This window comes from Asterias rubens, chromosome 4 (assembly GCF_902459465.1).
Source record: "Asterias rubens chromosome 4, eAstRub1.3, whole genome shotgun sequence".
Lineage (NCBI taxonomy): Eukaryota > Metazoa > Echinodermata > Asteroidea > Forcipulatida > Asteriidae > Asterias > Asterias rubens.
Window position 1 is genome coordinate 21,441,313 of NC_047065.1, and position 24,681 is coordinate 21,465,993.

The 24,681-nt window shown below is 39.7% G+C and overlaps 2 protein-coding genes across 5 annotated transcripts; one reads left to right on the forward strand and one right to left on the reverse strand.

Moving 5' to 3' along the window:
• On the reverse strand, positions 1 to 8,001 carry LOC117289006 (heterogeneous nuclear ribonucleoprotein C-like). Of its 4 annotated transcripts, none has more exons than XM_033769900.1 (6): positions 7,897 to 8,001; positions 6,561 to 6,658; positions 5,284 to 5,707; positions 4,603 to 4,675; positions 3,806 to 3,915; positions 1 to 1,821 (listed from the first exon to the last, which is right to left on the reverse strand). In XM_033769900.1, the coding sequence occupies exons 3-6, from the start codon at positions 5,690 to 5,692 to the stop codon at positions 1,655 to 1,657; spliced, it is 759 nt and encodes a 252-aa protein (XP_033625791.1). In that variant the 5' UTR covers positions 5,693 to 5,707; positions 6,561 to 6,658; positions 7,897 to 8,001; the 3' UTR covers positions 1 to 1,654. The 4 variants fall into 4 exon arrangements, with proteins under 4 accessions (XP_033625791.1, XP_033625793.1, XP_033625792.1 ...); XM_033769903.1 differs by having other exon boundaries at positions 1,731 to 3,006; XM_033769902.1 differs by lacking the exon at positions 6,561 to 6,658 and having other exon boundaries at positions 5,284 to 5,703.
• Positions 8,002 to 9,774: 1,773 nt separating this feature from the next.
• On the forward strand, positions 9,775 to 20,271 carry LOC117289653 (ataxin-1-like). Its single transcript, XM_033770873.1, has 4 exons — positions 9,775 to 9,996; positions 14,031 to 14,221; positions 16,978 to 18,902; positions 19,226 to 20,271. The coding sequence occupies exons 2-4, from the start codon at positions 14,140 to 14,142 to the stop codon at positions 19,994 to 19,996; spliced, it is 2,778 nt and encodes a 925-aa protein (XP_033626764.1). The 5' UTR covers positions 9,775 to 9,996; positions 14,031 to 14,139; the 3' UTR covers positions 19,997 to 20,271.
• Positions 20,272 to 24,681: the final 4,410 nt, after the last annotated feature.

Consider the following 24,681-nt stretch of genomic DNA (forward strand, 5'->3'; position numbering starts at 1 on the left):
TCGTTTACACAAGTGTTTTATTGTGTTACTCATAATTACAATGCTCCATCTTTCATGCACATATCACTTTGTTATACATTACAGTTATTATACAACTAGTTTGTCAATTCCTTACAACTGAATGAAACAATATTTCAACTTTACTCCCAGGGTTGGACGTGACAAAATAAATCTAGACTTGGCGTCTGTTGGTATAGTAAGGAAACACTCAATCGGTCAGGAAAACCCAACAATTCTTCTTTTCAAATTACTGATAGAAATTTGTTTGCGGTTGGCAGGTTTCTGAATAAGCGGGGAGCGATAATAAACTTATCTAGCTAGTTGGGGTCACAAAGATACATTACAAAAGAAATATATGGTCAGAAATTATGCTTTCTGAAAAATTTTAGTTCTTGTTTTTGTTACAAAAAAGAAACAGGGGGGGGAAGGTCAAGTACTTGAGGAGAAAAACACAAATTTAAAACTAAAGAACGAAACAAAAAATTTGAACTGCATTTTGTTAGAAAAAACTGCATGAATAACAAGCGTACATAATATAACTAAATAAATCAAACAATCCATAAACAAACCAAGATATTTGATTCAATCAAAACAATATAAACCAGAAATGTGTTAATATGTGAAAATAAGCAAGAGTATAAGGTTTCACTAAATAAAGTATAGACAATAGATTTATTGTCTACGGTACTTAAAAAATAATGATCAAGAACAACAAAAAGGTTTACAAATGTTCACACACTCCAAGTGAACAAAGAAAAGTGAACAACAAATGTTTTTGAACATGTTTGAAAATGAAATAATGGTAAAGATTTGGCAATAATACAGCAAAAACAACCGATGAAAAGGGGACTTGTGCCTTCTTAAAAATATGCCCAGAAATATATTTTTAAAAATTATGTGGGTGATTTTTTATTAAAATTTAGAGTTGTTGCTTTACTGCGCTAATAGAAGTTTGCAATATATTCACATACACCAGTGAACAGATGAGAAATGTTTCAGGTCTGTTGAGAGAAATTTCCAATTGCTTCCTAATCACATGTCAGACTCGAGACAAAAGTCGACAGCGACTACAATGCCATCCGTGCCCAAGCACCTCCCCAATGCCCCAGGATCCTGAGTTCCCCAATGCCCCAGGATCCTGAGTTCCCCAATGTCCCAGGATCCTGAGTTCCCCAATGCCCCAGGATCCTGAGTTCCCCAATGCCCCAAGATCCCGAGTCCCCCAATGCCCCAGGATCCTGAGCTCCCCAATGCCCCAGGATCCTGAGTTCCCCAAGGCCTTGGACTTCGCTCTTGACAGGCACTGCAATTTACCTCTAGTTTAAGGGGCATGGCGATAGACCAATCCATTAAGCTCCGCCCCATTGCGTATTGACTAATCACAACGCAATGAAGGTCGGACAAATAAAGTCCGACATGCGTGCGCGTATACTTGGCGCACTCAGCAGAGTTGTGCTGAAAAGCATTGGAGAGGCTCACGTGTTGTTGCTCACACGTGCGTCATGGGCGGAGCCTACTGGATCGCTTTATTTACCTCTGGTAAGGTGTACTCTATGAGGACAATTTTAATTTGTATTGGAACTTTGCAAATGGGTACCATGCAGCAATTGTTTTGGGTGCCGTGGTTAATTTCGGGGGCCTGTCTCTCTGCTCTCTAACTGAGTTCATCGTAAAGGACATTCTGTTCATTGTCTGCTACCGCCAGCTCTGCAGGATCATCAACATAGATTTGTGTCTTATGGCCAATGGCCACGTGCTTCATCAACTCCCATGCATCGTCTGCCTCATCCTTGCAGTAGGAACAGATCCACTGGGAGGGACCTGTCGGATAAGATTATGGATCACCTTAAAGATGTAGATTGATCGACTTAACATACAGGAGGACATCACATAGGGCCTTTTAGAGGTGTATTCCTCTTGGACTTTAATGAAGTAGATTTTTTAAGTCCATCGGATAGATCCGAGTTTGTTTGGCTGTGGCTCTAGCTGATTTTGGTAATGGCTTCTACTTAAGCAACATGGCTTGAATATGTATTGCTATGTTCCAACCATAGCCCAGCCGGAACTTTGACTTTGTCAGACTGGACAGGAAATAGTATTGCCCCTTTGCAGGACTTTCGATTCAAAATATGTAAAGTTTCAAAACATGGCACCTGGCTTTTTCAGTAGCATTGATTCCTAGCATTGACTCAAGAGTTCTGTCCGAATTTATAACAATTAGAAATGAGAAGGAGACGAATGTAGACTGTGTTGGATGAGGCAGACCAGCTTGTTGGGAGTTGATGATGGCGGCTGACGAGTCAAAAGATTAGCTTTGCAAGCTTGACGTCCACGGGTTAAAGTATCCATGATTTTAGGATTCAAAGTGGTCGACTCTCCACCTGATCAGTAATTTGTTTTGCTGGACCATCAGTTGGCTCAGGGGAGAAGCAATCAAAACTGATGCTCAGAGTTAAGTTGTCAAAGTCTAGTTGTACTCCACCTAAATGAACACAGTTGTATTTTTTTAAATAATTTCCTGGAGATATCAAATCGAGACACGTGACTTTTCGGAATCGAACTGCCGTGTCCATGTACTGCCCTTTATTTATTTTTTTCATTGCTATGAAATTAATTGTCTCAAAGTATATCTCATTGAATGGCATAAATCTACAGTGCCCTTGATCATGCTTTGCACAATCTTGTCCACTTTGTGTCATTCCATCTCACCATGAAAACAGATCAACACAAGAATTGTTAAAACGGGGTCACATCACAAAAAAGGATGAATAACCGACTTGCAAGATTTCCCGATTTCAAACAGAAGCTAATGGACTTCCGTTTTGATCTTGAAACAAATTCAAACCCCCCCCTTCCTAAAACCCCTCTCCAGCCCATCGTCTCCGCCGTATTGTCTTCAGTCATCCATGAATATCTGCGTGTGATGCTCCTGAGCCACGTGTCTCATCAACCCCCAACAACTGTCTGCCTTCTCTTTGCAATAAGCACACATCCACAAGGGGGGCTCTGTGTGGGTTCCAGGGTAGAAAAACAGGTGGTCATTTATTTTTACAAGAGTCTCTCCTCCCGACTCGTTTCCCTTCGCACTTTAAAATATGCAAGAAAGGGGCTTCCCAGTGGAATGACAACAATTTATTTATATAGGAAGAAGAGATATCAAATTTCTCGTTCAGTTTTTTTTTCCAATACTTTTCCTTATGTGGAAAGTTACAGTGCTATGCAAAATGAAAAAAGTCTCATACACTGTACACGTATAATGTACATACATACGCCTCTCTTAATATTTATGCATGAGGTACGTCACAATGCTTACCCAAAACGAGGCGATGGGCGCAGCCACTGCAAGTGATGGGGGAAGTGCGCCCATAGCCTCATTTTGGATAAGAATTATGACGTCATGCATAAGTATTAAGAGAGGCGTATACAGGACATTTTGTAGTGTCTACTAGAACAAACAGTGCAAGGGCAGATCTGATTTTGACAGCTACATGCGTACTTGAGTGTATAATGATGTAGCGATCAAGCAGCAGCTGTAGCCCCCCCCCCTCCATTTTGGACACGGCCGAAATCTTTATAGAAAAAGTAACTAGAGGGCTGCATGTTTATCCCCAATCGAGTTCCCTGCACACAGTAGCAGGGCTGTATTTCACAAAGAGTTAAGTCTAATCTTATCTAAAGTAAGGATGAGTTACTCGTTCCAACCTTAGACTGGTGGTTTTAAGTTTTCAACAAACTCCTTAGACTAGTCTTTGTGAAATCAACCCCATGAGTCGTAATGTCTTTAAGTTTGATCTAAGCCACTTACCCTGTCCATCAAATTGTTGGGCCTTCCTCCCTGAGAAAGTCTTCTGTTTTTTGGCTGCTGGTGGGCCAGATGGAATAATGACAGGGAGACTAGCTGGATCAATGTAACCACTATCAACAGAGATTGTTAAGATGAATCAACCCTTATATTGACTACAGTAAAACTTATTAACAAAAGATGGTTTTGGTGGTTCAATCTTCCGTCTCATAACATTGTCTTCTTCATGGTGTTAGCCCAGTGGGTGTCTGGTGTTCTTTTGAAAACCTTTGGACACCTTGTTTTATCTGTCATTTACATCTACTTGTATTGTAAGTGATCAATTTGGACATCCAGTTTTAAAATTTCCAGCAAATTTAGACACCCTTTTACCAATCCTGGTTGCCTTGTTCTTCTCAATGTTCTTCAAATCGAAGAATGGCATAAAATATCACAAGCCACTCTCAAACTTCTCCTTCCAATAATAACAACTCGAAACTCAACTTGGCAATTATTTTCCACATTTTGATACTACATTTTAAGTTGTACTGGGCCCAATTTCATGGCTCTGCTTACCGCTGAATTCTGCGCTCACGTGCAAGCGCCATGTTACTAGGCATTCTACGCTTACGAGGCTAGCGCCAAATTTTTGCGCTAGCCTCGTAAGCGGAGTACGCAGGCGCAGAAGCCAAAATTTGCCGCTAACCCGTGAAACACGCTTGTCATAAGCACAGAATTCCCTGCTTCCATAAGCGCCGATTCTGTGCTTACTGTAAGCAGAGCCATGAAATTGGGCCCTGGTCCTTTTGTTTCAAGCTTACCTGCTTACAGTTCCCTGCACTCTCTTGAAACCTTTTGGCCGGTTGGGATTTGGTTCACTAGCAATTCTTACATCTGAAGGAACAATTTGAAAAGGGTGTGGTTGAAAATGTACATTTTGTAGTGTTAGAACTAAAGAATAATAAACCAAGAGGGAAACTGATAATTAACCCCCGTCAGTTTTCCTTGTGGTATATTACTTGATATTTGTTACCAAAAAATGTTGCATCCACTGGATGTGGCTTCCCAGGTTGTGTTGTGAATAAGGTGTGATCCCTGGTTACACGGCTGCTAACGGTTGTACGGCTTCCGACTATTGCACCCTAAAGCTATCATATTGACCAAATAAAGAGACCACTAACATAGGGCTACATAGCTCAGCTAGTAGAGTGTAGGTCCCTAGTTCAAATTTGGATCTAGTAAATTTGTCTTTGTTCAAACCTTATTAGGTGTTTCTGAGGGTAGCTTGTGCTAACCAGGCCTGATATAGTCCATAGAGGCAATGAAGGCAATTGCCTCTTTGCCCATGGTCATTGCCTTGTTGCCCTTGAAATGCTCCAATTTACAATTTCCTCATATGGTGCCCTTTACCAAGTAAATGCCTTGGTGCCCTTGCCACTTTCAAAAACGAACCATACAGTCCTGCTTTAATGCATAATAACATGATCAAACCATAGCCTTACCTAGGGGTTGTCTAGCAAGGACGGCTCCATATTCTCCTTCCCTAGCTTGCCTGGCATTGAGCTCATTGGTGTACTGCACAAAGCCAAAGCCCTCGTGGATACTGATCCCGGTAATCCTGCCATACTTGCCGAAAAGCTTCTCAATATCCTGCTGCTGAACGAAGCCCGTGTTAAGGTTCCCGATGAAGATGCGCGAAGCCTTGGACTTCATGTCGTTGAGGTTCGTCACGTTGCTGATGCCGGGGGTGAGCTGGGAGAATTGATTGGCGCCGCCGTGGGCGCCTGCATTGTGGGGATTCCCGAACGGGCCTCCGTGTCCGTGACCACCCTGTGGATTGCTAAAACCACTGTGCTGGCCATGACCAAAGCCGAATCCACCTGGATTATGGCCTCCAAACATACTGTTCATTATGTAACAGCCTTACTGTCAGTCGGAAAGAACAAATGAATATATATGTTAATTAAAAAAAGAGGGTTAGTGGCACACACACTTTCATCAGCAAAAAAATTATAAAATAACAATCAAAAAGATTGTAACCTCAACATTCTCTTTCTTGAATATTCTATAAAAATCCCTCTTTGAGCTCCAACAAAAATTAAGTTTCAGACCTGGTAGATGAACTTTTTTCATAAGATAATCCTAATGCAACACTAAAAATAATGACCTGTTTTTTGTCTGGAAATTAACCACTTTATTGTTTATTTGTTCATTGATGACACCAGTTCTAAATTCCGGACTGAATACAAAAAGTACTTGGTATCTCATGCCATATACATGTAGGTTGTGGGCACCAACTTGAATCAAAAGTCCCACCCTCACTGTTTTAGTGTCTGTTGATGTGAATATACAGGCAACTTCTTTTATCCTTGCAGGTTTCTTCTAATTCTCTGTCACTGTTGTGTGTGCAACCAGAGAACAAAATCAATCAGCAGATGAAAACAGGTCTACTGAGCGTCAAGATCCCACAAATTGTAATCAATAAAAAAAATCCTTATGGGTAAACAGAAACACTTGACACAAGAACAATCTGACAAGGTGATTAAGATTCGGATCTAAAATTATATCTGGCCCCGAAAACATATTCGTAAGTAAATGCACAAAAATATAAAATAATAACACTAGTGGCAATTGGAGTACTGGTGGATGTACAAAAACTGTAAGTATCAGTGTTGGAAACAAAGGCAACCGATAAATTTAAAAAATTGAGAAAGACTTCATTTACAAAATAAAAGATATAAACACCAAATAAATAAATAAATTGAATAAAAATACTCACTGTTAGAAAAATGTTGTTCAATAAAAGTCAGCTATAAGGATCCCAAAAAAGGCTCCAAAAAGGTTGCCAAAAATGTCACGTTGGTAATGAAAAAAACACTGTAGGTAGATATAAAACAGAATAAATAGGAGCAATAAACAAAACAAAAAAACAATAAATGTCCTATTGTCTATCTTGACACTGTGTATGCAGATAGATAACGAATAAATAGGAACAATAAACAAAATAAAAAACAACTATAAATTTCCTATTGTCTACTCTCGACCCGCCAATAACAACATGAAATGACAAGTAAAAACTACCCAACAGTAATAAAATAAAAAAATTAGAAGTTTGAATTATACAGAATCAGGAGAACCGTCCAAGTGCTTGGTAAAATATAAAGTTTATAGTTTTAGTCAAACTTACTGTTAGTTTAAAAAAAAACACACGCGGGTGTTGAATGCAAATTTCCAGTCACACGCTGCGACTGATGCCACGCTCACCATGTTGGTGGTCATTAGGTTTACGTGTAAACGCCGCGTCGCCCAAAAATGTGCACTTCACCGAATAACATACGTTCTATTTCTATGGTCAATACGCACAAATTTACCACAACTTTACAGTGTTGTAGCATTGTGTAGCCATACCTCAAAAAGGCTTATGGAGGTAAGATGTCCACATGTACATTTGGAAAAATGCACACCTAAGACTAAGTGTCTACTCCAAAAGCGAAACGGGTCAACTCGTACCCAAGTCAACTCGTACCCAAAATATTGTACACAAGTCAACTCTTACTGTAATACTAGTCTTACCCAAGTCAACTCATACCCAGGTCAAACTAGGTAGTACCCATGTCAACTCGTACCCAAGTCAATTCGTACCGTACAACGTACATTGTATGCCGAAACGGAAAATTTCCGTGTGGCGCGATTTTATAAGCGATAGGAAATAAAAATGATGTTCTACCATCGGATAACATTCCGTATGGCGCCACCACTTTTTCACTAATTTTTACAAAAAAGGATATCTCATTGAGGTAAATTAGATACTATATTATTTCATATCGAATGAAAAAGTGGTGGCGCCATACGGAAACTTTTCCCTACCATCATATGTTGACCCGAATTCCTCCAAAGTACGTACATGTATGTATGTATGCACATGTACATGTACTATGACTATATATGAATCATAGTACTATGAATATGATGTTATTATCATGCGATCGTCGTGCCTACGTGCTACCTACATCTGCAATCTGGATCGTATTTTACATTGTATTCTGCTAAAATTATTCACCCCACAGAAAACAAAAACTGCCTGTAAATTCTTATTATGTCAAAGTTTAACTCACCGGCTGCTACACACCGTGAAATTCCTACATTTGTGATTTGTTTAGTTCTTTTGTTTCCAAAAGCGAAATTTACATTGAATCATGGAGCTAATCGACAATGGATAATGTTTCGTTGGTAACCAACAATTTTTTTGTAATAAAATAATATGATTATTATTTTAACGTTCCCGGTACTGAAGATGCATGAACGTTACAATTGAACGCACATTTTGAGATCGACGTGGAAGAAGGAGACGGGTACCAGCCAGTTAAAATTTTAGGGGAACCACACCCACAAATAAACCAGTCACTAGCACAGGTTTCATCGAAATCGCTAGCATGCTTGGGAACGCGGCTGTATTATATTATTTAGAATTAATAATAATTGTTTGATACTTGAAGAGAACCCATTTTCTAAAGATCATGATATTGATAATAAAATTATGTCACTATTTTGTTGAGAAAATTGTCATCTAAATTATTCTGAACAACTTGTTTTAATGGGTACCTTGCAAACTAGACCCACAACAAACTTTTTTAGTCCAAGCGCCTTTGTCGTTCATACAATTTATGCACTCACAAACAACAAAAAAAACAAAAAGAAGACAAAACATAGAAAAAAAGCAACAATTGAACTAAAATTATGTTTACTTCAATTCTACTTGCTGCGTAATGTGGCCATCAACGATCGAGCCACAGCATTCCAGAGAAAAGTTATGAAAAGAGGATTTACCGTTTTTTTTAGTGTAGTGATTTACATTTAGTGGTTTGTGGTTTGTGTGGTTAAGGCATGGAGCCATGTTTAAGGGAACACCTTGCTTAATATTTATAAAGTGAGCGAGCAACTGATGGATGTTCATAGGTTTCTTCTTTTCTATTTTAGTGTTGTTTGTTGTAAACGAGAATTCTACTTCTACTTCTACGTGGTACTCGGCAATGTCCGTAAGTCAGGATATAACGCCAAGGAATATATATTCCAAGGGGGGGGGGGGGCTCAGCTTTCTCGTGATTCAGAATACTTGGCATCAACAAATATTACCAAAAGAATCGAGATTGCGCCAGCAATAAAGAACACCCGAGACAAACCATTCATCCAGATTTGGCCGTAGTAAAACACTTGTACTATTTTGCGAATAACCAAGTTCTACCTCTACTCTCTACGACTGTTTTAGTAGAGTGTTGTTTCTTTTATTGCTCCAACAAAATTGAAACAGGTTGTTTGGTGTGTACAGAATGCGGTTACCGCGACACGAAAGATAAACAATCCATTGAAAAACACACTTGCACTTTTCCGTACAATTTCCACATCGCCCACAGTCTAGTCTAGCCTTTGGTATGCAAACAATTTGGCGGTACTTTAATGCAGATCGTACTCAATGACCTTGTAGACGGTTTCTCTGAACCAGAAATAGGTGGCTGAAAAGCTGACAATCTGATAGGTCTATTTCTTGATTGATATTGACCTGGGAGAATAACCAACCAACCAGCGGGGACAAATAATATGCAAATTATATTTCATTGTATGACTGTGACAGGCACGAGCCGTCGGCCCAAAGAAATCCAATGGCCGTGTCACACAGCTGATTATTGGGAACTGTTCATTTTACTACAGGTGAAATAAAATACGTCTATATAAATAAACAATCATCATCATTTTCATTATCAAAAAAATAAGCCCATTTAACCATTAACAACTTTAATAATAAACTTGAAGCTAACAACAGTTTTAGTAAAACTCATAAGAATACAACTTCCTAGCAAAAAATACCATGTTTTAAATCCCCTCTTTAACTTCACTTCCCTTCTAAACGTCTTTTACAGTCCCATTATGTCTGACGCAAGGTCATTCATCGGTCGGGTATCTTTTGACCGGGCCGGGTGTGCGACTTGACATGACTGGCCTCAGCTCTAGCTAGCTCTCTCTGTGGCTGGCAATGCAAGGCTCTGGCTAGGCTGCTTGGTGAGGGCTGCTGGCAACTGATGGTGGTCGGTGTGTGTAGTACACGGTGATGATGGTGATTGTCGACAGATGAATGGAATACCATACACAACTGGAAAGCTTTCCTCACTCAGTTTTCATTGTCTTTCCTTATTAAAACAAAACGACAGTTGTTGTTGAAAGTAAGTATGACAGTCCATTACCTCAGGTACATTTTGGGTCTACCAGTTTGAAGTTTATTTTGTTCGTTTTACCATAAAAACGTAAAATATTTAGGTCGAAAGACAGATCGCGATTATTATTTTTTAAGGTGCCACTCGTCGTGATGGTGTTTTACGCTACGCCCTCTCTCTCTGCAATGAATGAACTGTGAATTAATATAATAAGATACTAGCCTTGTGTTCAACCTTGCACTTTTTTTTGCAGTGTATCACATTAGGTGAGGTAAACGTAGGGAAAGTTGTTTACACATTTTGTATCGTCACTTGAAAGTTGAATAAACATTTGTTTATTTTGTATTTTGTGGTTGTAAATCAGCTGGCCTCTGTTTTAAAATTTAATAGACAAACCAGCTGACCCATTCAAGTCAAAGCATAGAGGTTGCTCTATGGTCGTACTGAGTAGTGTAGCAGTTTCTGTCATCAAAATAGTTTCATCAACAACAAACTTTAAAAATTAAAGTATTTACAAAATTTTGGGTCCAGCAAAAACAAATTTACTCCTTACTAGAGCAGAACTTGAATGAATCTGCCCTCTACCAACTGTACTTAAAAGAAACGTTACTGAATTGGTAAGAAACAAAATCGTGAAAATGATCACAGATTTACGTCAAACTTACACGGTCTAATGTTCATGATAGTAGAAAACATCCCTTGAAATATTTATGACTGAAATGTCATAATTGGTGAGAAATAAATAATCTAATTTCGCATTTGGAGTTTATCACTCAGTGAAAATGCAAAATGTGTTATCGATTTTTCACTATTTTCTCGTGACCCCAGATGGCCGATCGATCTTAAACTTCTACTACAGGTTTGTCAGTTTATGTATATGGTGGATTACATAAACTGTGCTTACACTGCCAGCAACTATTTTGTTAGCAAAACCAATTCTGTAAAGTTTCTAGATGTAATTTGTTAACTTCAATCATGCTTTAATCAAGTCTGAACATGTTTTCTGTTCAATTGTAAAGAATCACTAGATCAGATCAGGGGCCGATTTCACAAAGGTCTCAAATTGATCGTAACTTCAAATCAATCGTAGTTGCTAAGTAAAGTGTGATGTCACAATACAAATCTCTATGGTGATACTGAAAATTTGTCTTGCGATGAATTTTATTGCTTTGTGAAATCGGCCCCTGACCATGGACCTCCATGATCAGACAGAGAGTGAACAACAGTTACCAGATATTGAATGTTTGGCAGATAGTTTGTTTAAATTCATTTCATGTGCATGTATTCATAAAAAAATGTGTATATCTTTGTGTATGTATTTTACTCTGCTATGTCAAGTTCATGCATTTTGGCCCCCGGGCTGCAGCATGAATAAGGAAACAAAAGGGTAGCGACGAGCTCTTGAATCGGCCGTTTAAAACCAACAGGGTCGTGGCCGTGCGATAAAGGGACAACTTTCTGTATGGCGCCACCACTTTTTTACTCATTTTTTACAAAAAGGGATATATCTCGTTGAGGTGAACTAGATACTATATTATTTCATATCGCATGAAAAAGTGGTGGCGCCATATGGAAACTTTTCCCGATAAATGCCCAAGCTGACAGTTCAGCAAAATTGCTTTGTGAAGTGCATTAATAATAAGGGGGAAAAAAAGAGTTGGAGATGATTTCTTAAACGGCTGCATAAATTGACACCATGCGTAAGCTTGCGCACCATGTTGTATCGCAATAGCAATTGGTGCCCTCTCACTCTTCTTTGATCTTGTGATGTATCAGCGCTCAAATTTGTTACTATAGAGAGCACTCAAAGTAGTCAACCTTGGGAGCCAATCAATTATAGTTTCTCAGTGTTACATGGTAATAACAGGTATCGATACAGGCACTGCTAAGCATAGTTGTGATGATTGTAACCCATTGGTCCCCGACTAGAACTTTGTTTTTTGTTGTAACAAAAATTGCAAGTTGCCCTATGCCAATGAGCTAGCATTAACAATCGGCAGATATTGTATTGTTCCATTTAACCAACTGTGTTGTAGCTTATGCCACACTCTTGTGATTGTTTGCAGCTAAGTAACTATCCAAGACAATCCTATCCCTGCCTGATGCAAATTAAACATCGCCAGTAGTTGTTATAGCGCCCTCTTGCTTAGGCTTGTCTTTGTTTACGTTCGCCATCTTTGTAGTTGCGTTTTACTCCGTCTGTAATAAAAGTCCTTTTGTATTTAAGCATTCTAATTGGTATTCTGCTGTGGCTACCTTGTGTTGTTGCATCCATCTCTCTACTTTGGCACATCTATTAAACTGTTGCAGTACCCACTGCTGAAACATAGGATTTAAACTGCCTCTAGCTACAGGGCTATCTCGGTGGTCTAGTTAGTATGACCATAGAGAAAGTACAACGGTATGACACTCAGGCCTGATACTTCACTGAGGCAATGAAGGCAATTGCTTCCATGCCCTTGGTAGTTGCCTTGGTGCCTTTGAAATGCTCCAGTAGAAATTCACATTTTCTTCATAGGGTGCCCTTTTCCGAGGAGAAAATCCCTTGGTACCTTGCCCTTTCAAAAACAAAGCATACAGGCCTGGACACTGCTCTAGAATTGCAAAGGACGTGGGTTCGAATCCCACCCGAATACTTAGTATACACACATCAATGTACATGTATACCAAAAATGAATATCCAAGGCAAGATGTACTTTATTACATTTATTTTAACCCCTTTCTCCGTAGGATAAGCTGAGGTTGCACAATGAAGAGCCCAAAGTCCAGAACATGATGAGATGACATGCATGAAGTTGCACTGTCGTAGTTTAGTGTCTAGAGCAAGTGAAGAGTGTCAGAGGGAGAATGCTAGTTAGCATTATAATTGGCTAGATACATTGTTCCCCGCCCCCTTGCTGCATTCACTGATCACAAAGTCATCTGTTGTGACAATTTGCATTCTGAATAATGTTGCCAATCAGTGTATACACTACAGAAAAACGTGCCCAATGGATGTCTGGTTAGTTTTTATGATGAAAGACATGATTGTAAATACTATGCGCATTATATCAGAGGATACTTAAAGCCATTGGACACTTTCGGTAAACAGTATTGTCCAAGGTCCACACTTCGTGTATCACAACATCTATATAAAATAACAAACCTGTAAAAATTTAGGCTCAATCGGTCATCGGAGTCGGGAGGAAATAACGGGAAAACCCACCCTTGTTTCTGCACTTTTCTTTGTGTCATGACATGTGTTCAAAATAAATTTGTAATTCTCGCTATCGAAAATTGATATTGTTTTAATGTTTTCTCAAAAAGTAAAGCATTTGATGGAATAATATTTCAAGAGAAGTCTTTCACCATTACCTCTGTAAACCCTGTTAGTTATTTGTTAGTCTGTGAATTTTTTATTTTTTTTTTTTTTTTTTCTGTACCGAAAGTGTATAATGGCTTTAAACTGTAAAAGCTAAATTTTAGCAGATGTATTTGTGCGGTCGTTGAACTGGCATTTATCCAACTGTACTCTTGGTTGGGAAGACTGATAAATGTCAGGAGACTATATCCATGGCCCTTAATGAATTGAATGGGATTGGATTACAACTTTTGGCAACTTGCCATTTATTCATTTTATTACTTCATTATGGAGATAGGTGCAGACTTTATTTTATTATTTCTTTCCATCCTTACTCCCCTCCCTCGAACCAAACTACATGTAATCCTCGTGAACAGTCCTTTACCATGCTGACAACATCCTTGTCTAGTCCCTGGCCCTGTGTGCTATGATAATAATGCATTTGGCTTGTGGCTCAAATCTGAACCAGAAATGGACCAGACTAATAATTGTTATGGCGCTTTTCACACCCAAAGGGCATCTCAAAGCACTTCCATTTACCCCTGGTATTTGTTCACACTAAGGTAGTGCATACGTGAAATACATACATTGTTACTATTTTAAACAGGTTTGCAATATTAAATCTTTAATTTCTGCGAAGAAAATTGTAAAAACAACAAAAACTTCAAAAAATTGTTTGTTTGATCGTTTTGCTAATCAACAGTTGCACCTATACTCGAAGACGGCCATGCTATTGCCAATCCACCAGGTCAGTGTGTATGTGATGTGTGGTGGCCCGATCGGCCAACAACCCCCTCTGGATTCTGAACAGCATGTCCCATCAAGGATCTGGCAGTGAGCACGAAGACATTGATCTGAGTAAGACAGGGTACCATGCAGGATTCCCAAGACAAGGTAAATTAAAATACAAAGGTTGTGTGTGGGCTCTGACTGTGGCCAGACTAAGCTTTCACTTTCAGCTATTTTCCCAAAGGTCATATTACCCCATTACAGATGACTTGATCACATACACATGTACTTCATCACCTGCTACATTGTAGTACAGCGTTTCATTCATGCATTTTTTCAGTAACATTTATTTCAATTACTTTATGTTTGCACTCACCAGCTACATGTAGGCTTAGTTTTTTGTTGTATTAATACCAGACTTTGTGGGTTTGAAATATATGATATGTACATGAAGCTGTGGGTACAACAATGTACATGTACACATATTAACATAATTTCCATACTATTTTTCTGTGAAAATCATTTTGCAAACAATATGAAATGTTGATCCAGTCTTCCTTCTATTTGTTATCTTTGCAAAATGACATCAAAGTTTATTTTATCTTTTTTTTACACACCTACTGGTACAAGCAGTCACGGATAGACCCACATACAAACAAAGTGTACATGTAGAAGCACACAATGTGCGAAGCCCTGACAAATTTTTCACAGTTGAACAGTTGATTACATGTACGTTACATATCATCTGCATTGGATGCATTGGATGCCTTATTAATGAACTTTATCACTGTAGCTGTACTGATGACATCACAGTTTGTTGAATTAAGCCCTTTTCACACGACAAAGTCAAACTAGGGTCCTTGGTCCCCGGTGCCAGTTGTCTTGACCAAGGACGTTAGTCAAACTCAAACAGGACCTTTCACACGGCGCAGAAACCAACGTCCCGTGTCTCAGAACATTCGCCTTTTGTGGTGCTAAAGGTCAACATTGTTCATCGCCATTTCACTGATATCCGCATCGCCAACGTATGTACCAATCATTTTTCTGCACTGTCGTGAATCGGCGGCCCCTAACAAAGATTTTTGTTTTTAGACGAAGAATGAACGTGTAGTTGAGTTGCTCGAACCATTCACTCATGCTCCGACCACCAATTCCAAACAGAAAATGTAACAATCGATTATAAACTGGGGAGTGCAGATTCTTACCGATGAATGTTGTCATAAATCTGGCACGCATTTTGTTGCACACTGAAGTTTTTTTATATAAATATGTCGTTCTATGCTCGATCATGAAACTTATCGAACGAATGCTACGTAGGCCTACTCCTAGAACTATGCTGGAATTTCAGGGAAAATCAAATTGATTTTCGAGAGTGAACTTTTTGAAACATGTCTCAACGATCTCATGCTAAACATTGAAAACTTGCTCTCTTGAAGGAGTCATGCACACGTTCTCATAAACATGCTCAAAGGTTTAACGTTATCGTACAACGGGGTCGAACATCTTGATTTTCTTGCACTATGTGTTTCTTCTTGCGCGCATGCGTAGTAGCTCCAGCCACACCAGGGTCCTTCGTTACGCAAGCAATGTTCATTCACACAGCACACACGGGCGATCGTGGTATAATTTTCACAACGTTGTGTTTTCAAGACGGAGGTCTGGACCTTGGTCTTAAAAAGACCACGGACCCGTGCCTATTTAAGCAGAGGTACCTTTCACACGATGTGGATTAAACAACGTTGTGTTCTTAAGACCAAGGACCCCCTGCTTATTTTCCTCGTGTGAAAAGGCCTTTACAATGCTTTTAGTGCTGTAACTGGGTACTAAGCTTGGGCGATACCACGATATTATCGAATATCGCGATATTAATTTGGACACGATTTCGATATCGGATCGATTTGGTTTTAATCGAAATATCGCGATATTGCGATATCGCGATATCGATCAAGTATCGCGATGTATTTCCTAGCTGAGACATCTTGCACCCCATAGGTTTGGAGTAAAACCAGATGAATAGGTCATTAGAACACCTCTCTTATGCTATGACTGTCTCTTCTACAACTTTCATTGGGAGTTTGAAGACTGATGATGTCAAATTTAATTAATCGCGATTATATCGAATATCTCGATATATTGTCGGCGATATATCGTGAATAAAATAAATCTATATCGCCCAAGCTTACTGGGTACTGCATTTCAGACAATTTTCCAGCAATGCAACTGCAAACTGTGATGTCAACTACATGCAAGGTCTTATTGAGTTCTAGTCAGACTAAAGACCATGTCATCACACGAGGCAATTGACCTGTAGGCAACCAGCTCTTGGCAATCTCCAGTTTTCTCAAGACACAGTTAGAAGAAGACTATATCTTGTGCTGCCAAAGTCTTCATTTTTATACACCGTGTATAATGGTTGCCTCCAAGTTGTATGGAAATATTGCCCTGTGTGACATGACCTTAGGCTTACAGTGTACAGATCCCCCAAAACGGTATGTAACAGTGTTACCAAGAAGCTGGTGATCAAATCTCAAAGTTGACTGTGTTTTCAGTTGGTGTTTTGGGGAGGTTTTGTTTTTGCACCTACCCAGATTTAACCTAGATTTACCCATCATTTTCAAAATTGAAAGCCACTTTACAGTTTACCTAATGTTATCATTGTTTTTGAACATAAACAAGACGCTTACTTATTCATCAATTTACCCACTGTGGAAATTTATTTACCTCTAGAATCAACGCTTGTCATCTATAAGTGGGAAAGTGTTGCTGGTGGATGTGACTCGCAAGGGTCTAATACGTGTACAAGTAGATAATAGAAATTACACACATTGTTTTATTCATTTTCATATTTTACACTTTGAAAGAAAGAATAGTGCATTTTAGAATGATTCCTAATTGTCGATCAACATTTTCTCGAACCCCAGGTGTGCCACCACAGTATCAAGCAACAGACATAGTGCATCCAGCTACCTCAGAAACACCACATCATCCTTCAAGACCTCCAAACTTCCTCCAACCATGGAGACTCGAGCACCGTTCGGGCCAAGTCGTCTTGGAGAGAACCTACACTGCCACACCTGAGAGGAACCGGGATCCTTCAATGGGAAATAAGAGTGCCTCAAGTGTTAATTCAGACAAGGGATCAGCCCCAGTGGGGAACACCCATGCTGCAAAGGATAAGGATGAGAGGACGATAGTGGATACTAAAAGGGGATTGACGGAAGTAGCTAGAGGTAGTCATGATGGAGCAGAGAGTAGAGTGGCCAACGTTAGCCACCCTGTTGTCCTACCACACAGCAGCGACTGGCTTAGACATAATGTAAGCCACACTCAGACACAGCCACCTACATCCGTAGCTGTGCCTCTAGTCACGCCAGCTGCTCTAGCCGACATGGGTCATCTGTATAAACTACCCACCTCAGCAACACCAAGCCAACCTAAGATTTATTCCTCTGGGATTTTTAATCCATTGTATACGTTGACCTCGACAACAGCACTTCAGTATTCATCATACGTCAGCCCGTCTACCGTCACGTACAGCCCGTATATTAGCGGATACCCTGTTACCTACCCTGTGGTTGCGCAGGGCAGTGTTGGATCCGGCCCCTACACAACTGTGGAATCATATTCAGCTATGTTGGCTAGTATGGGAAGTCAAGTCCAACAGGCACAAGGTGCCCAAGTACCAATATCAACTTACTTACCCTCGGGGGTTATACCTCTACCCTATGGTTCGCAACTAACACATGGTATTACCAATTTAAGTTTGTTACCAAAAAGCAGTGGGCAGGACTCGGTACCTACTGTAGGATACCTTAATCAACAGCAGCTACAGACAGCCCCTGGTGTTCTTCCAAGCGGACAAGTGTTTACGGGGATAGTACCTATAGGTGGTAGTTTACTTACCTTACCTCCTAGATCGGAGGCAGAGTCCAACAGGCCTGAACCATCCCAGGAGAAAGAACAGGAACACAATCAAAGTGCCAATTTACGGATAGTAAAACGTGAAGAAGATGAACGAAATATGCAGCGAGAACCAGAAGCCTTACCATTCCTCAGGCAGACTTATTCAATACAACCTGACAACCCTCAAAATAGAAGTACACCGAAAGCTGCACCTGTAGTGAGTGCCCCTACAGTGGATTACAAAGACAGGCATGCGTATCATGAAACGAGCACACGTCACGAGTCCATCATAATGACTGTCACAATACCAAGTGATAAATCACGGCAAACTGGAGCCAAAGATACAAATCCTGTCTACGCTTCAGGAGAGCACCAACAGTGGAGTGGTGCGAGCTACAACCAACCAACTGACGATCAGGACGCCGTTTCTTACCACCAATCTGCCCCGTCATCATCAGTCCAGCATTCTCCACAGGTCCGGTTCCAACTGAGCCCTTCCCCGCACGCCAGGCCCTCTTCGACTGTCTCCCACATCCCCTCATCGGATAGCCAGGATGTCGAGTTAGTACCAATGCCCTCTGACCCCAGGACTTATTCAGTGGCAGTATCCGCTGACCATCGCCCTGCACAGACCCAAGAGGTCATGGTTCATACTTCTGCGTTAGAACCAGATAGAACCCCAATGCATAACCTCATGGCAGCGCCACAGATTTCGGCTCCTTCCTTCTCCAACATACCATCGTACTTCACCCGTGGATCTGTTATTCAGCTTGCCAGCGGGGAGTTGAAGCGAGTTGAAGACATGAGAACTGAGGACTTTGTTCACAGCGCTGACATGTGTGGCGGACTTAAAATTGACTCCAGTACTGTGGTACGAATCAATGAACATGTGGATAATGGTGTAGCACTTATAAGCTTCTTGGTTGGTGAACACAAGGCACAGGTAAACAAATCTCGTTACTGGATCTACCCTTTGTAAAGAAGCAGTGTTTATAAACTTTTACATTAACCATGGAGGAAGAAATAGATTTGGCCTAACCCTTTGTTTCCCACGACGATGCGACTGACAATCAAAAACCTGCCAAACCTGAAAAATTGCTTCGGTTTGACCGAATCAAGGTGAAGCAGTCCATATTTTCTTTAAAGAAAAAAACCCCCTTGATGCACTTTATGAGACTGTTTGTTTATCGTTACTTTGTCTATTGACAGGTTTTTACTGTCACTAAAATATTCTCAAAATTTTGTCTAAATATTTCTGTGTTACAGGTATCCTTAGAAGCTCCAATGGAACATCCGTTCTTTGTTTTCGGTCAAGGCTGGTCAGCGGTGAAACCAGGACGCTCCCTCAAGAGTTATAACCTCGGCTGCCATAAACTGGCCGTCGGTGACGTGTGTGTATCGTTAACGGTTAAGGACAAGCATGGTAGATGGCCCCCTCAAACGCAGCAGCTAGAGGAGCCGTTGGTTCAGCATCAACCTCCACCTCAGCAAAAGCAGTCTCAAAAACAATCGCCACAACAAATTCCAGTGCAAGCCGTTTTTTCGGGTAGCTCAAAAGAAATACATGTATCACCCTCTTGGCCCTTGGAGCCTAAACGTCCTCGACTTGAACCAGTCCAGGAGGATAGTAGTGACTGGCGAGGCGGCACGGACCCCAGACCGGACATGACATGGCAGCATGAATCCCCTCGGCAGCATGAGTCTCTTCGACAGCGTGAGTCCCCTCAACACCGCAGCCATCCTGAGCCCCCTCCATCCTCGTATACATTTGCGGTTCCTCCGCCTGTGAGCAGAAGTTTCATGCCAGCAGAACAGAACCCTGCTAAGTTCATGCAGGGAACTGATAGCAATGCAAATACTGTCTTGATACGGACTACAGACACCTTGGCCGGGGGGAAAGGGGACAGGCCAACCCCACGGTCAGACAAGCCTCTACAGCCGCTCAAACGACGATGGTCTGACCCGATGCATATGGCACAGTTGGCTGCAGATCAAGAACGACACGCTAACACTACTAAAGCCACTGATCCTCATTAATGGTATGAAATGTTTTAAGGTTGCTTTGCAGCTTTTCAGTCTCATGCAGCTTGCTTTGTGTATATTAGGTTAATATTAAAATGTTGTTTTTATAGATCTTATCCCAGTTTCGTAGATTTGCTTACAGTTCACAAAAGTATACATTTTAAAGTATCGGCCTAGTTGTTGGATTCTTTGACAGCAGAAATTATGTGACCATTTAGCAGCATTCTTCCTTAAAGGGTTCGGGTACTTTTTCAAAATGTCCACAGATTTACATTAAACTTACAGGGTTTAAAGATAATGATAGTGGAAAGCTTCCCTTCAAATATTACTAACTGAGGTTCTCAAGTTTGTGAGAAATGAGTAAAACAAGTCACAAAATAATTTTCGTCTCAGGACGATGAAAATTATTTTAGCATGTAAAATCCCATTTACCAGTTATGATATTATACCATAATCATAGCATAACTGGTTAATACGTTTTTACATGCTAAAATGACCCCAATTATTTGTTTTACTCATTTCTCAAAAACTACAGCACCTCAGTAAGTAAAATTTCAAGGGAAGCTTTCTACTATCATAATCTTCAAACTGTGTAAGTTTAATGTAAATCTGTGGACATAGTGTTTTTTGAGTTAGGAAAGGGTACATAGACCCTTTGTTTTACTCATTTCTCAAAAACTACAGCACCTCAGTAAGTAAAATTTCAAGGGAAGCTTTCTACTATCATAATCTTCAAACTGTGTAAGTTTAATGTTAATCTGTGGACATAGTGTTTTTTGAGTTAGGAAAGGGTACATAGACCCTTTAATGGTTGTCTGCTGGCCAAATGCCAGTTGACACTTCTGAAGACCAGTAAGATTTCTGTCAAAGGCATCCGGCCTGCTTGTTCACAGGATTTTAAACTCTAGTCCTGTCTAATAGACCGTATTGATTATTACGTCATGCGGCTCAAATATCTGACCAACAAGATGGCGTCTGTGCGTTTGCGTGCATGTGTGGATGCATGTGCCGTAGAAATCAAACCGGGAATGTTGCTTGCTTTGATGATGTACGCGTTTGGACGCGCACACGGTTTGCACTACAAGATGGCGACTTTTCATAGCAAAAAGGGGTTATCAATATTAAATTATTGACCTATGAAAAAATGACAGTCCAGTGAAATGACAATTTTCAAAGGGCAAGGGCACCATCCAGCATTTTCTCCGTGGTAAAGGGTACCTGTTAGAGGACATTGTTGTATTTTTAAAGGGGCACCAAGGTAATGACCAAAGGCAATGGAGGCAATCTTCCTTTGACCCTGTGAAGAACATGTCTAAGGCTGGCGTATTACTCATAATTCAAAGTACATGTCTGAAGGTGCAGTCCCATTTTTTATTTAGCTTATGATATTATACGTCTCAGAGCCTCTTACCATCTTGGGGGTGCTTAGAATACATGTAGTTATCAATCAGCTTTTGCCTATTAGTTATCAATCAGCTTTTGCCTAAGCTGTAAATTTAATAGATACTTTGATAGCTGCAGAACGACAGTACCAATGGTGCATGAACTGTGTATACAATAGGACAACACATGTCATCAGGTTTTGAAAAACACTCCATTTTAATGTTGTTGTTTTGATTAAAATTCCTTGAAACAGATCTATGGGAATTGTTGGAAAGTTTACATTTTGTTTATTAGGAAATGGCAAAAGAACAGCCTTATATTGTTTTATAGGCCTATTGCAAGACAAAAATTAGTCTTCTAGAACAGTACCATCCAAAGTTTTCAACATTTTAGAGGTTGTACAGATAGTTCCCAGTGCATCAATTTGTTGGTGATGCAAAAGCTTAGGTTCTGTTGCCAATAGTCTTTGCCGATATTGAGCTTTTGGCATGGCATAAGTCAACCTACATGAACACCTGCAATTTTTGTATAGTCCAATCTATCAAATTCATTTCTTCAGTGGTCCAATTCATTTTGTCAAAGCATTTAAGGAAATAGTGAAGTAAAATGAAAAAGAAAAACCACAAAATATTTCAGATATAAAATACATTTACCAAAATACGTTTTAGGCAAGAAATATTGGTTTTTAGATTTTTGTTTTTGTTTTAAACTAACCTGTGAAAATTTCATTTCAAAATTGGTAAGGTTTTTGAGATAGCTTAAAGTCTGGTTAGAAACCGAAATTGCAATACGCAATTTGAGAAATGTTTCGTGCAGATATTTTTGAATCCCTCTCTCTAAACTTGTATTCCTTTGAACGGAAATGTCTCAAAATGTTATAGATTTTTAACAGCTGCAGTGCTTCTTATAGTATTTTGGTCATTAATTTTTGGAGTAATAACCATAGATATAGGACTACTCCCCCTTTAACAGTAGTTTACATTATTGGACAGGAATGAACGTGAAGCCAATTTGCCCGTAATCAAGAAAGTAAATTTCAAGCACACTCCAGATGTAATGTAAAAGATGTGCACAGTGCTGTGGCTATGTGTATGCAGTTGATCATGGCCGTGTGTAATACGTGCGTTATATGTTCGAGCCTTGGGTCATATCAACAGCACCAGATGGTTCAAACAGTGGTAGTAGTACATGTGTTTATAGCAGGCATTTGCATTGACTAGGCAGGCACCAACATAAACATGTTTGCCAGGGCCCAATTTCATGGCAGTTCTGTTACAATCATGGAGACTTCCTCCATATACATGTATCATGGAATTCTGCGTTTACGGCTTACGGTTCCCTGTATAATAGCGTGATTCTACATCTAGGAGCTGTAAGCGTAAAAGTTCACTCTCAATGAGAGCCATGACATTGGGCCCATAGACCTTTCTGTAACGTCTCAGCCCAAGTTTTTACCAACCAAGGTTAGAAAACTATGGCAGCCTTACCCGTGAATGCAAATTCAAAAAAGATCACCACAGTTTGTGATAATGTTACATAAATATTCAAAATTCAGGTTGAATTTGTCGGAAACAAAGCAACCAATCATGGGGGGATTTTTCTTCTTTTTTTTTTAGACAGCTTTCAGAAATGTTGAGTTTGGTCAATCACTTGCTTGCAAGATTGAATGTGACAATTGGCCGCCAACCATGGCAACCAGCATGGTTTGTTTATCAACAATGAGCTGGTCTATAGACCTGATTGTGCATAAAATATTGCCTTTATCATTTCTGCTAAGCAAATATATCCAAGTAACAAGTCACAGATGGCAATGTCATTTTGACTGGTAACCTTTTTTCGGTGAGCATTATTTTGTTTTGCTTAGCTTAGTTTTGTGCATTTCTATGAAATTGGGCCCAAGTTCGAGTTACTTATAAAGCTGCTCTAGCAAATTGTGCTTAGCATAAATTAGTTGGAAACCGACCTGAAACATTATAATGCATAGGAGGATGTTTAAAACAATCGTTTCCAAAGGTAATACACATCGCCACCATTTTCACAAAGAGCTACCCACATATGTTAAAAGGACAATTTATTGATTTAAATCTGGAGGGACCTACATGTATGATTGTACACCTCAATTCTCAATTATTGCATTTTACATTTTCACGAATAGCATCAATGCCCAAAACTACATGTAATACACTGCAACAGGAGAGTGTAACATATGTCGAATCATGTTTCAGGTCACAAAGAGCCGCGTTTGTCAGTTTCTGATGTAAAACTCGTTATTCAGATGCTTTGGGCCGTGTAGTTAAGTGGGTCATCTTACTTTTTGTTGTTTCATGAAGAGATACATGTATCTTTGACTATGTGTAGTTACATCGCCATTAGACAACAATTAAAAAGGAAATTAGGTAGTCAATGGTGTGAAGGTTAAAACTTTTTAAGAATCATATGAGAGGTCTCAAACTGCAAGCCTTGGCTTTAGTAGGCCTATTGCATGTTTTTAATTTTAAGCTAAGCACAGTATAACATTTAAATCTCAATTGCCCTTTTGACATAAATGGCTCTTTGTGTAAACATGTTTAATTGTAGGACCATAGGTGTACATGAACAACTCTGTCATATTGGCTCTATCTTTGTGTTCATCAAACCACTAATAAGCACAACGTGCTGATTGTTTAATTAGCTAATTGCAAACAAATGTAGCCACAGCCAAAATTAGCTCTTTTTTTAGTTGGTCCCTGGGCCCTTAGTGGCTGTGTACAGCTGTAACTTGATATGTTTTGTGCAAAGTACACCGTGTACTAGTGTGGATGTAGAAATTTAGGTCAGTGAGGCATGGAGGTCATTGTGTCAAATGCCTTGCTTTTTAGCCTTGGTGCCCCATCAAAAGTCTTCAACAGACTTTTAAAGATGTTCTGATGGAGTGCCCTTTGTGAACTGAAAATGGCCTTGCCCTTTGAAATATAAAAATCCAGACCTGAGGTTAGATGTGTGGAGGTATATTGTTCTATGTGCACAACTGCACAATATAATGTTCTTCTATATAGGCCTTGTACATTGATTTTGTTCTTGTTAGGGCAAGGTCATTTATTTGCTGTAATTATTTGTAATGGAACATTTTAAAGGCAGTGGACACGATTGGTAATTACTAAAAAAAAATTGTTAGCATAAACATTTCTTGGTGACGAGTAATGGGGACAGGTTGATGGTATAAAACATTGTGAGAAACGGCTTCTCAACATTATGCATAAAATAACAAACCTGTGAAAATTTGAGCTGAATCGGTCATCGAACTTGCGAGATCATAATGAAAGAAAAAAACACCCTTG

Bases quoted from the DNA above. Each gene is read 5' to 3' on its own strand.
- LOC117289006 (XM_033769902.1), bottom strand. From the start codon at position 5,692: ATGAACAGTATGTTTGGAGGCCATAATCCAGGTGGATTCGGCTTTGGT. The intron at 4,676-5,283 runs GTAAGGCTATGG...TTGTTCCTTCAG, and splicing joins CCTTGCTAGACAACCCCTAG to ATGTAAGAATTGCTAGTGAA. The intron at 1,822-3,805 runs GTAAGTGGCTTA...CTTATCCGACAG, and splicing joins CCAACAATTTGATGGACAGG to GTCCCTCCCAGTGGATCTGT.
- LOC117289653 (XM_033770873.1), top strand. From the start codon at position 14,140: ATGTCCCATCAAGGATCTGGCAGTGAGCACGAAGACATTGATCTGAGT. The intron at 14,222-16,977 runs GTAAATTAAAAT...CTCGAACCCCAG, and splicing joins TGCAGGATTCCCAAGACAAG to GTGTGCCACCACAGTATCAA. The intron at 18,903-19,225 runs GTAAACAAATCT...TCTGTGTTACAG, and splicing joins TTGGTGAACACAAGGCACAG to GTATCCTTAGAAGCTCCAAT.